The following is a 12,064-nucleotide window of genomic DNA, read 5'->3' as shown; positions in this document are numbered from 1 at the left end:
GGGGCCTGTGAGGGGCGAGGGCAGCGTTTCTTCTTGGTGGCTGTGGAGAGTGTTCTGGAGGGGCCGCCTGGAGCCGAGAGCTGTGCCAGGGAGGAGGCGATGCCTGGCAGGAGCAGGCCAGGTACTCGGTATCGCTGAAGTAGGGAGCCGGTGGGAGGAGCCGACCGGGACGGAGTCCAGGGCCAGCCTGGGGAGGACAGGGAAGCCAGGCACTGGTGTGGGGCTGAGGGGGTGAGTGAGCAGGGACCGCACCAGGGGTGGTGACACATGAAAACGCAACAGTCTTGCTCCCAAAGTGGTCCCAGTTCTGGGAGAGGCAGGCACATTCCTGTTGGACGGTGTGGTGTCTGTGGTTACGAGCCACCGCGTATCGTGGGGGCTCAGGGAGGGCAGAGGTGGAGCACGGGGAGGAGGGGGAGGACGGCGCACAGGGAGCAGGGACGCGGCGTGTGTGGAGGCCATGCTGGAGTTCGACCCTGCAAGCAGCGGGGAGCTGGGAGGAGGAGGATGCCCTTTCAATTAGTGGAGGACACAGCAGTAGAGATCTCGGTCCTCAGGAGAGACGAGGGGACGGCAGTCGTGTGCCCGCAGCCTCCAGGCACCTCCTCCCAGTCAGACCCTGGGGCCCTGCCCTCCTTCCTGGTCAAGGGGGCAGACTGGCGGAGATGGGCAACTCACCAGGGCGGCAGGGCCAGCGTGGCCGGGGCGGGCTTGGACGAGGCTTGTCTGCGTCCAGAGTTTGGGCTCTCCCCTGCCCTCTGCCTCCAGATCCCCGCGTCCTGCTCCTCTGTGTCCGTGCCTCAAACCACCCCAAGCAGAAAGAGCTGGGAATCTTACTAAGAAATAGCTCTAATTTCACTGCTTCCAGACGGACTGTGTTCTTTTAATTGAAATGCTATAACTTGCTCAGCTTGGTCCTGCATGAGTGGTCGGGCTCGGCCAGACCGAAGCGAGGGTCTGCTAGGGGTCAGCACAAGAGAGGGGCAGTGGGCAGGCAGCAGACACACCTTATCCTGGACAGTGTCTTCATCTTTAGACAGAGGCCGCCGCTGGAGTCACACTTGGAGCGCCGTGTCCCCAGAGCTGGCTGGAAGCACACTGCTGTACTGTGCAGACAGTCCGAGCGCAGGATACAGGGCAGCTTGGGGTTAGGTGTCCACCGTGGAGGTGGGGGCATGGCCTCAGGGCAGCGAAGAGAGTTACTCCGTCCGGGGAGATGGCGCAGGAGGGTGACCCCTGGGACAGCGAGGCTGTTTCCCAGCTGGTCGGAGCTCTGGCTTCGTGGAGATGCCCTGTCCAGCCCAGGCGGCTACAGCACTGACGCTCCCGGAGTCGGGGCTGGAATGCAGGTCTGGCCACATAGCTGGTCCATCCCCATCCCTACGGGGGAGGAGGGACATCGCCGTGGGCTTCAGAGCCCATGGGCGTGAGTGGGACATGGTGCACGTGTGTCCCCCGCAGGATGGGACAGTGAGAGAGGTCTGCCCATGCCCGTGCTAGGCACTGTGAAAGTCACAGGTCAGTCTTGTTAATCTCAGGGAGAATTCGTCAGGCTCTTCCTGCACACTTCATCAGGACCGGCGTCCCCTCTGGGAGGGGGCCTGTCGTGGTCAGAGGTCCAGATCCTTAGCAGGCTTGTCCGCACGTGTCCCCACCCTGGTGTTCCTATTTCCCACTGTGGCCCTTACCTCCAGGTCTCCGGCTCGTCCTGCAGCTGGTGGACAGCGTGGAGGCCACACCCCGGACACGTGTCCCTGCTGCCCTCTCCGCCTCGCTGAGGGGTTCGTGCCAAGGTTCACAGGCGGGTTGGTGGAAAGGCTTCACCTCCCCCGCCACTGCAGGACTGTTTCTGTATTCCGTTGCTTTTGCCAGCTCCTCAAAGGCATTCCCCCCCAAGAGTTGAAGTCTGCCATGAACACAGGGCCCTCTCAGGTTGGAGGCCCTGGCAGCTGTCAGAAGGGGAGCAGAGCTCGGTGACCCCACGATGGCCCGCAGCCTGGACAGTCTGGAGGGCAGGCAGCTCCCCCACGTCCAGCTGTTTGCACTTGGACAAGGTGCTGGCCTCTGTAAGCTTCCACTTCCTTATCTCAAGAAGACGTCTGACAGGAGGCTCTGCTGGTACCTGCTGGACACGGGGGTGAGCCCTGCCTGGCCACGGCACCCAGCAGATAGGACGTTAAAAAGGGCCGTGGGCATCTGAAAAGCTGCTTTATACTCATCTCTGTGAGCCTCTGGGACATAACGCTAGGTACCCGAGTGGTCCCAGAGCGGCCCTCAGGATGGCGGGACAGGGGCGTCCAGCCCCACAGGCTCGACAGCACCAGGACTGCCGTGCAGGAGTCCGGCAGAGACGGCAGGATGCGGTGCGGAGCCTGTCCTGCTGGTGATGGCAGTAATGACAAGTCCTTGGGGTGGCCTCACAGGCCCTGGCGGTCAGTGACTGGTGTCCTGTCAGGAACTGGCTGGGGAGTGATGGGCTGGCCCTCCATGTGGCGGCATCCACAGAAGGCCTGTAGGGGTCTGCGGGGGACCCGCCCCAGAGACAGGGGTGAGGTGAGGAAACAGCTGGGTCCTGGCCTGCAGACCCCTCCACCCCCCATCCCGGGAACGCTGGGACCCAGGGAACGCGGACTCGGCTGTTCTTCCCTTGAACGTTAAACAAACCCCCCGACTTGCAAACTAGCTGTGACAACATTCACAAGGCCACTCAAAACCACGCTCGGCTTTTACAAAGCCGCCTGACCGCGGCCGTAGCACGCGCGGTGCTGGGGTGAAGGCCCCGGCACGTGCAGAGTCCCTGTGCTGGGACCTTCCGACGGGTGACAGAGCGCCTTCCTCAGCTGACATGCTGCCACCCTTACTTTCAGCATCTTCCTTTCAAGTGAATTATTTAAGGAACAACTTCACAAGCAGATTGCTTTTGCGGGAGGGAGGGAGCGCAGGAAACCGCCTGGCTTGCGTGGGGAACGTCCGGCGCCTGTGTTTACTGTGGAACAGGACGCGGAGGCGACGGGGCCGCAGCCGACACTGAGCACTCTGCTGGAGAAGGCACCCTCCCCGAGGCCGCGGGGAGGCGCACCTGCTGGGTAACAGCGACCGTGCCCCCCAGGGCGGCTCAGACTACTCGGGTTTCTGTCCTCGCCTCGTTTTCTTCCACTCTGCCGGGACCTCGCTGCCTGATCCCATCTCTCCAGGCTAGGTTCCCACAAGTGTCCGTGGCCCAGGGTTTCTGAGCCAGCGCTCAGCACACAGGTTCCACACACAGTATGAGCTTCAGAGCCACTGCTTCTCCCTGCCCTAAGGGGACACTGTGTGTGCCTTTGATATAGCTAAAACCCAAACTTCGCAAGAAAAAGATGTCGCAGACCCTAAGGCATGCCATTTCTAATCGCGCAGCCTCTGACTTCCGCACGATCACATGTTTTTATTCGCTTCACTTTTTCCCAGGTTGTTACAGGAAGGCACCGAGTATTAAGTTTTGCTTTCAAAGTGGAGGACGTGGCTACCAGCCAGGATGAGGGTTAGGGACATCAGAGTGGGTTCATTCTGTAACCCGGCAGGCGCTGCAGCAACTGTCCACGTGTGGCCCAGGCCAGGGACATGCCTGGGGTCCCCGGGGCCCTTTCAGGGTCTACTTTGGTAATAACCCGTAGACACCGCACCTCTCACTCTATCTACCTTGAGTGCACAGCAGAGTCACACATCTGCAGGCCTGTGATCGCACAAGGATCAAGCCCAGAGCCGCCACTCATCTTTGATTTGTTTGTTTTAGAAAATATTATTTTCATTAAATGTATTAATAAACATCTCTTTAGAGTCTCAGTTTAAATTTCTAACAAGGTTAACATCAGTAGATAGAGGCCACGAAACAGAAGCTCTTTGGGTCCCAAGAGCGTAAAGCCGTCTGCAGGCCCACCGGCACCGAGTGGAGGGCGTGCCCTGGGGTCTCACCGCCTCTGCAGGGCTTACCCTAGCCGCGGGCTGGATGCGGCTCCCTGGGCAACCCGTGGTTTCCTCATCTGTAAGATGCAAGTATTCCTGGTTCTTCTCTTGTCAGGTTCTCATGAGGTTCCAATGAAGTAATCCAGATAAAATGGGTTATTACCTTAATGATGGAAAAGAGAAAGAATCTAAAGTAAGTAACATCTGAACAACTTCCTAAATGTTTTCTACTCCCAAAGCCTTTCATAGTAACAGACCAATGTTAGAAGAAATTTAGGGTTTTTAAAAAAATTATTGGCCAAGTTCTCTATTTCTCAGTAATAAAATAGGATTTTTAAAACTAGAATTAGCTTTCCATGTTTTAAAATTCAGATTTAGTTTTAGTTCTAGGCATTGGAGTAGTTACCTCTACATCAAGTACAGTGCTTTGACTCAAAATACAGAAACAAAGTACAGAATATGGGAGGAAGTGGGTGTAATTAAGAAAATAATACTGATGAGTTTTCCTTTATGAAATTTTCTGAACACGGAAGTACATGTCTTCGCAGAAATAAGACCTTAGCAAGCTAATGAGGAAAATGAAAACAATGGCCACTTTGCTGGTGTCACGGTGTGATCATCACTGTCATCTAATGGGCCCGCAGCTCCACGGCGCGGACACAGCGCAGGCAGCGCACGCGCGTTCTGGATGGTGTCGGGGGCCCGGGTGGTGAAGGGGGGGCACGCCCACGGCCGTTTGGGGTCGTCACACTACAGTCTCCGTAATTTTCAGTTCGAACCTGTGGAACAGTTACCCTCCACTTTCCCTGGATATGCTCCTCTTGGTATTTTATTTTAGTGACAAATATTTTCCGCATACATTTTATTCATTCTGGAAATATTAAGGGTTGTTTCAGTGAAAAGTCTTTGTCCACACACTGACTCTGACAGAAAAGTAGGAGGAAAAAAGTACCATTAATTTCCAAATAGTGGAAAATTATAGTTACTGTTCATTTGAAATTTGAAAATAAATGTAATCTGAAAATTAAATATCATGAGTAAAAGATCAGAACCATTCTGAGTACCTATATTTGATTTTGCTTAAATGACCTTTCAAATCAACCAGCTTACTGGAAATAGTAAGTTTCATACCCTCAAGATGAAATGTAATCGTGTGTTTTAGAGATCAACCCTTGTGCTCTGGTGATCCCAGAGAGGGCTGTGAAGCAGGTTAGCTGGGCACAGGGTTCCAGTACTCCAGTTTTACTGTGTCATGTATAGTTTATCCCCATTGCTGTGTTCTGGGCATGTTATGCAAAATCCCACGTAAATTATGAGTTAAACTGGACTGTATTTCTTGACTAATCACTTTTCCATCACATCCCCTATTTTGAACGTAAGTTTGGCTGTGTGCTCCTGGGGTGACCCTCCTTACTGATAACTGCCACCGGCCAGTCAAGTCAACCAAACAGAATGTGTAACGGATTCCTCAACAGCCAGCCCACCAGTGACAGGGAGGAGACACCTGCTGCTTTCCCACGCCCCCTTCAGGCCCACGCGGGTCTTCCTAGCCTCCACTTCAAGGGGCTGGAGGCTTCAGGTGGACAAAGTCGCTGGCAGGGGGCAGTGATGTTGTCATCTGGATGCTTCAGCAGAGTCTGAGGACCAGAGTGCCTTCAGAAATGCTAACTCCTCCGTCGCTCCGGGGCAGTGGCCCACCATGAGGTATGGGGCCTCCTGGAAGCCCACAGGGGTGCTTATGGGGCCCTCCGGGGGGAGAGAGGGGGCAGGAACGCCCTTCCAGCCTGGGTGGGTGATGGGCGGGGAGTGCTCAGCATTTACTTTTCCGCCCCAGAGGTCAGGCTGACTCCAGCTCCCCGAGCCTCCAAGTTTCTGGGCTGGGCCGAGATGCGGGGGGACCTGGACGGCACCGGTGACCAGACTGGTGGGGGTGTGGGTGTCAGTCTGAGGACTCTCACTTTCTCTCGGAGGAAAATGCCGGGTCTCTGCCGCAGTGGAGCGGAGGGTGCTCCTCACCCCATCAGCCTGGCCGCAGACTTTCCTCCTCTGCAGTGTGACGGCAGGGGTGGGGGCCTGGCACCCCACTGCTGGGACTGAGGCGCATCTCCGTCCCAAGGGAGCTTTGTGGTGCTGGGAGATGCTGCCACACCTGAGCCTGTGCCCCAGGAGAGTGGAGGTAAGTCAGAGCAGCTGGGAGAGTGCCGGCCACAGAGCACTCCAGTCAATATACACGAGCTGTGGTGACCATGAGACTGTCGACCCACGCTCACCTCCCACCCCCAACTGTCACCACTTCTTGAACACCCTCAGAGTTAGAAACAGGCAGAAGAGAAACCCAATCGCTGACATTGTTACAGCTTTTGAACTGCTGGGGCCCACAGTCAAATCTCTGGGTGTCCAGCTCCATCTGGGGCTGTGCCCGCGAGAAGTGGTACCCGACAGCCCTCTCCTCATCCTCTCCCGTCTTAGCGGCCTCACCTCACCCTTGTCCTCTGCACTCCTGGCAGGAGTCGCCACCTGCTGCCACCGCTTACAAACCTAGTCCACACCTGCCCAGAAATACTGAGACTTGGAATGAAATGTATGTGTGATTTCAACACGGACAACAGGGATTTTCTGACCTGAACCATCTCACACGTATCCGCCCTGAGCTGCCCTGAGCTGTGGGAAGAGACAGGTTACCCTTGAGGCTCTGGCAGGGAAGGGGACAGCAGGGAGCCCTGTCCTGAAGCTGTGTTTGCATATTTTATGGAGAACATGTAAATGTGGGGAAGATCTGAGGGTGCGGGTTATGGGGCCTAAGTACCCCTCTGCGCCCAGCTGAAGTGAGAAGTTTCCCTTTGCTGTGCTCTGACCCTGTGGCCACCTCAACTGGGGACACATGGGACTAGGAAGGAGGGACAGTGGCCAGTGTCCTTGTGGCCACCAAGAGCAGGGAGGTGCTGGTGCTGCAACGAGAGGCAGTGGGGAGCTGGGCAGCGCTGCTGGGATGGTTGGCCCAGGTCACAGCTGAGTTTACCCACGTTCGATGCTCTGAGCTAACCTGGGGCCGTAACCAACACAACCTAATTATGTTCCTGAGTTAGACCAGGAAGGCGTATACTATGGCAAATGTTTTTCGGAGATGAGATCTAAACAACTGACAATTCTCGGCACAGAACGCAGGGACTGCTTATATGAAACTTCGACTTTATGATGCATTACTTTGTAATTACTCAACTAATTATTCATTTAGCAAACATCTGAATATTGTAGGAATGTTTTCGTGGCTCTACCATTAGAATCTAAGTTGACACTGAAGATGTCTCATTCATTTTGAACCACTGTCAGAGAAATAAATATTTTCCTTTGCTCACAGGAATCACTCATTAAAAGAACTTCAAGTCTGATAGCTTCTGTATCATTATATAACTGAAACTGGCCCATTTTGCCTACTCAAGGAAAACTAGGTTGTTAATCTTAAAATGACTGTCTTTCAGCAGCTGCATCAACCTTATGGAAAACACAAAACCAGAAAGATTCTCTGATTTTCCCCCACCTCTTAAGTTCCAGCCAGCTTTCTTCTCTGATACATGAATGCGAGGCCAACCCTGCCAGATGTACCCTCCGCTGTCTCCCACCATCTTAAAGGCACTGAGAGGTTGTACAGGATTTTCTCTCCAACGTGCAAAGACTCCGCCTAGGACTTGGGACACGCCCGGTTCTCCCCGCCTCTGATGGATTAAAACTAGCCCCTGGCGGTGGAAGGCCAGCTGGGTAGCCTCTCTGGTCCCAGTAGATCTGACACCAGCCAGGCGCAGCTGCACCTCGCTCCGCCGCGTCCTCGGCCACCGCGCTCAGCTCCTCCTCCCACCGTAGCGTCTCGCTCGGCTTGGACCAGGCGGTGCCCCTACTTGTCGCTGCCGGGCGGCCCCGGGGGCCGTCCTCGTCGTGCGGGGCGAGGAGACCCCGAGTCTGGGCAGAGCCCCCGGCCCCGGAAGGAAGGAAGGAAGGAAGGAAGAAAAGAAGGAACGAAGGAAGGAGGGAAAGGTGCCTGGGCGTAAAGCCCCTGAGTGTGAGCGCCAGGACGTGAGGAAGCCGGAGATGCTGCGGCTGGACGGAGGTGGGTGCGGAGGGAGGACCAGGGGCCGACTCCGGCCAAGCACGGGGAGGGCGCCGCGCTCCGCGCACCCGAGACTAAAGCCGCCCCTCTCCTTCCAGGGCACTGACGACCCGCCGGGTCAGCATCGTCATGCCGTTCCCGCCCTTGCCGCCGCCGCCGCCCACCCCCGCCCCGGGGGTCCCCGCCGCGCGCCCGCTGCCCCGGAAGCCCAGCGCCCCCCGCAAGGTGGCAGCGCCCGCCTGCGCCCCGCCTGGCCCCTCGCCGCCCGCCGCGGCCGCGGAGAAGAAGAGGCGGCCCCCCGAGAGGCCCCCGGTGCTGTTGTCCAGCTCCTGGCCCTCCGCCACCCTGCGGAGGCCGCCGGCCCGCCGCGCCCCCGGCCCGGCCCCTCCGCGCGCCCCACCCCAGGCCGCGCCCGGCCGCCCGCGCGCCTCCGCCCCGTGTGCGCCCCGGCCGGCGGGCTCCGGCGACGGCTCCGCGGGGACCACGGCCTCGGGGGGCGGGCCCGACGCCGCCCTGCGCTTCTCCCTGAGCCTCACGCCCGAGGCCGTCCTGCTCATCCAGAGGCGTCATCTGGAGAGGCAGCTGCTGGCGCGGCCCCGCCGGGCGCTCCCCGGGCCCTCCGCCGACGCCGGGCGCCTGCTGTCCCCCGGGTCCCGGGCCCGAGCCGCGGGCCTCGGCCGCCGCCCGCCCTCGCCCGGCGCGCAGCAGACCCCCGACCCCGGCGCGCGGCCCGCCGACCTGCGCCCGCTGCTCAAGGTGTCGCTGCTCAACGAGCGGCACAAGTACGACGACGTGGAGTACGAGGAAGAGGCCGAGGCCGCCGACGAGGGCCTGGTGCGGAAGTGCACCGAGTGGCTGCGCGGCGTGGAGTCGGCGGCCGCGGCGCGCGACCGCGCGGGGCCCCTGGCCGCGCTGCCGCACCTGAGCACGCTGTGACCGCGCCTGCGCGCCGGGCCCGGCGGGGGCGGGGGAGGAGGCTGGGGGGCGGGGACCCGCTCGCCCGACGCCCACCGCCTGGACGCGCTGCCCTGCCTGGGCGCCCTCGGGGGTGACACGGCCTCGGCTGTCGTCCACCGCACACCTGGGCTCCGGAGAGCGGCGCGGCCCGCGCGGGACACCGCCGGCCTCGTCTGACCCCACAGCCCCACCGCCCACCTCCTGCCCGGCCCCTCCCCTCTGCACCATTCTGGCCTCTTCCGCGCGCACAGGTGTCCTTGGGGCTCGTAGTGTGGGGGGAGGTGGGGGGAGCAGCTGGAAGAATGAGTCAGCTCCCACCCCTAAGGGTCGTGTGGGTCCCGGAGACCCTCTGCCTGGGGGCGAGCCTGATCTGGTCTGTGGGTGTCGCTCTGCTGGTGCCCTGGTCTGAGCAGCAAGTGACCGTCAGGTGTTAGGGGGTCCGGGAGGGTGGCCGTCTGGTGCAGAACCGGACGTGGTGCTGCGTTTATGATTTCGTTTCTCCCGAGTAGAGAACTAAGCGTCTCCCGGATACCGGAGACTCCAGTGAGCCTCGATTCCCAGCTCGAAGGGGAAGGGGAGTGACGGGCAGGTTCGGGTCCGGCGGCCGGTGGACGCCGGGATGAGGGCAGTGCTCTGTGGTTGGACCCGACTCACGGGCAGTGCAGCCCTGCGGGCCGCGCGCCCCCGCGAGCCAGCACACGCACTCACGCACACTCAACACGCGCACATGCACGCCTTCACACACACATGCTTACCTTCACACTCACGTATGCTCACCATGCACACTGATACACACACGCTCATGCATACGTGGTCACACATCCGCACACTGACACTCGTTCATGGTTTGTTCTCATCCACCATACCCTCTCCACTCGCACACCTTCTCACACGCACACATGCGCACACAAACCGGGGTCTTTCTGCAGCACAGCTGCGGACATTGTTTTGAACGTCTGGGTTAGGGTGTGAGCAGGGGCGAGGCTGTGCATTCTCTTTATTTGAAGCTCTGCTCACAAAATCTCTTTTGTGCTACGGAAAAGAGGTGGGGCCACAGGGAGAGGGCGAGTGCAAACAGCTGCACCCAGACGCAGAGGAGATGTTTCAGGCCAGAGAGCCATTTCTTTAGGGAGAAACTGGGGAGCACAGGGTAGATGTGTATGTTTTCAGTATTTCTGATTACTGCGTGAAAATTAGTGACACAGCGGCTTTGTACAGTTGTATAGAGTGATTTTAAAAAAGAAAATTTCTATTTATTATTTGAATAAAGAGGAAGACGCCTCCACCTTTTAGGACTCATGTTCTTCCCTACTAACTCCAGGCTGATTTCTAGATATTTCCTCCATGCATCTGAGTATATTTTACTCTAAGATGGAGCAGGGGGGAAAATATTCTAATCAGATAAAGCTGGTTATAGAAGACTGTAATGTATTACCTCAATTTTTGACTTATTTTGTAAAAGTTAGTAACTAGTTTACTGTTTATCTCATTAGACTTTAATGTGTCAAGTCTTAATGATATTTTGCATTGAAGCCTTACATTTTAAAAAACCAAATTTGTATTTTTCATGTGGAGATCTTTGCTCTAATCTCGCTCTCTCCCATGCTAGGCAGAAATCTAGTTGGCCCTGAAGCATCTAATTTTGTGGCTGAATTAGATTAGCCACCAGATGAGATGCGAAAGCAAAAGCCCACCCCCTGGAGAGCTTGTCTTTCCTGCCCCGCGTGCGAGTGCACAGAGCTTGGCTGTCTTGTGGTTAAGGTGAGTATTGGTACCCGGGAGGCCCAGCCCGCCATGGTTCGGAGGTGAAGTCGGGGCACGTGTGTCTGACTGCTCTGGCCGCCCCCTGAGGAGTCAGCAGAGCTTGGTCCTGGGGGAAGGGGGCTCTTTCTGGACGTTAACTGGCAGGTTGAGGGCGAGCTGACTGACTTCAGGGTGGGCAGCATCGTAACTTGGTCTCATTTGCATTAAGTGTAAATACTGCCTATTAGGAGGCCCGGGTTCCTGCCTGTTGTGACAGTAACACCATTTTAAAGACTTTCCTAAAGGACTCGCCCTAGGGGAGCATCTTTCTGCGTCTGCCTGCGCGTCTCTCGGTCCTGCTGCTGACGTGCGTGGGTCTCTCTGTGTCCCGTCCAGTCTTTTGTCTGTCTACTTTTCCCCAGCCTCCCCCAGCCTCCAGAACCCTCATCTCCCTCTTAACTGGCCACAGTAAGTCGTGCTTTTTCCTCCTCTGCGACGTCAGTGGAGTTGTGTGCCTTGGTCTTTGCCTTCAGAGCAGATGTGTGGACCATTTATGCTGTTCTTGTTGGCCACCTTCAATAAAACGGAAAAGGCTCTGCCCGCCCGAACAAACACGTGGTGTATGTTCACGTCGTAACTGATGCTATGAGGATGTTTTCTAAGTCACTGGGCTGCAGTTTCTTAGTGTTTAAATAAAAGAGAAATTCAACGCCTGCGTTTCTTTTTTGGAGGCTGTGTAATACTGGTCAGGAGGAGATCACCGAGGCAGTGAGAGTTCTTTCCAGATGGTCTCTCTGTGGGGCTGCCCCACCTGAGGCTCTGGAATTTCCAGGCGTTAGCAAAGGTCCATTGGCCTTAATTACTGCCAGCAGTGGCCAGGATTTTAAGAATTCCAATGCTAGTCAAATAGTATCATAGTAAGTCTGTTTGGCAACAGTGCTTAACCTCTCGTTGGGTCGTGAACCCCCGTGAGAGCTGTATTCCAGATACACTCCAGGAATAGGTACCACCCGACAACCAAATTCACACTTATTTTAGGAAGCTCATGGACCCGATACTAAGAACTCCTTCTACACACACTCACTAGAACATTTTTCTTTTGCTGAAAGAACTTTTAGTCTGGTAGGTCATCCCAATCAGACGTTAAAGGGTCAATGTGCACAACGATGAGGACCACAGATTACTCAAAGTGGGGCATAATCACTTCGTAACTGTGGTCTGCCTCTGAAATCTTCAGGTCCATGGAGAAGAAGTTAAAAAAAGATGCCCGTGGAAGGAAGCAGGTGGGGACCATGTTCTCTCTGGATAAGGAATGGCATC

At 56.9% G+C, this 12,064-nt stretch overlaps 1 protein-coding gene and 1 long non-coding RNA gene across 3 annotated transcripts; one reads left to right on the top strand and one right to left on the bottom strand.

Annotated features, from left to right (window-relative positions):
* Window positions 1-129: 129 nt before the first annotated feature.
* LOC116665480 lies at window positions 130-8,920 on the bottom strand. Of its 2 annotated transcripts, none has more exons than XR_004322123.1 (3): window positions 8,783-8,919; window positions 1,689-4,105; window positions 130-1,380 (listed from the first exon to the last, which is right to left on the bottom strand). It is a non-coding gene; the product is annotated as an uncharacterized LOC116665480 (long non-coding RNA). The 2 variants fall into 2 exon arrangements; XR_004322122.1 differs by lacking the exon at window positions 130-1,380 and adding an exon at window positions 5,901-6,097 and having other exon boundaries at window positions 3,377-4,105; window positions 8,783-8,920.
* PRR18 (proline rich 18) lies at window positions 6,011-11,453 on the top strand. The gene is made up of 3 exons (XM_032485335.1): window positions 6,011-6,118; window positions 7,422-8,044; window positions 8,143-11,453. The coding sequence occupies exon 3, from the start codon at window positions 8,174-8,176 to the stop codon at window positions 8,978-8,980; it is 807 nt and encodes a 268-aa protein (XP_032341226.1). The 5' UTR covers window positions 6,011-6,118; window positions 7,422-8,044; window positions 8,143-8,173; the 3' UTR covers window positions 8,981-11,453.
* Window positions 11,454-12,064: the final 611 nt, after the last annotated feature.

Source organism: Camelus ferus, chromosome 8 (assembly GCF_009834535.1).
Source record: "Camelus ferus isolate YT-003-E chromosome 8, BCGSAC_Cfer_1.0, whole genome shotgun sequence".
Classification (NCBI taxonomy): Eukaryota; Metazoa; Chordata; class Mammalia; order Artiodactyla; family Camelidae; genus Camelus; species Camelus ferus.
The sequence above is the reverse complement of the archived record's forward strand: the minus strand, read 5'-3'. Positions and strand labels throughout refer to the sequence as shown.

What these genes read in the sequence shown, in the direction of transcription:
- PRR18 (XM_032485335.1), top strand. Translation starts at nt 8,174, where the DNA reads ATGCCGTTCCCGCCCTTGCCGCCGCCGCCGCCCACCCCCGCCCCGGGG.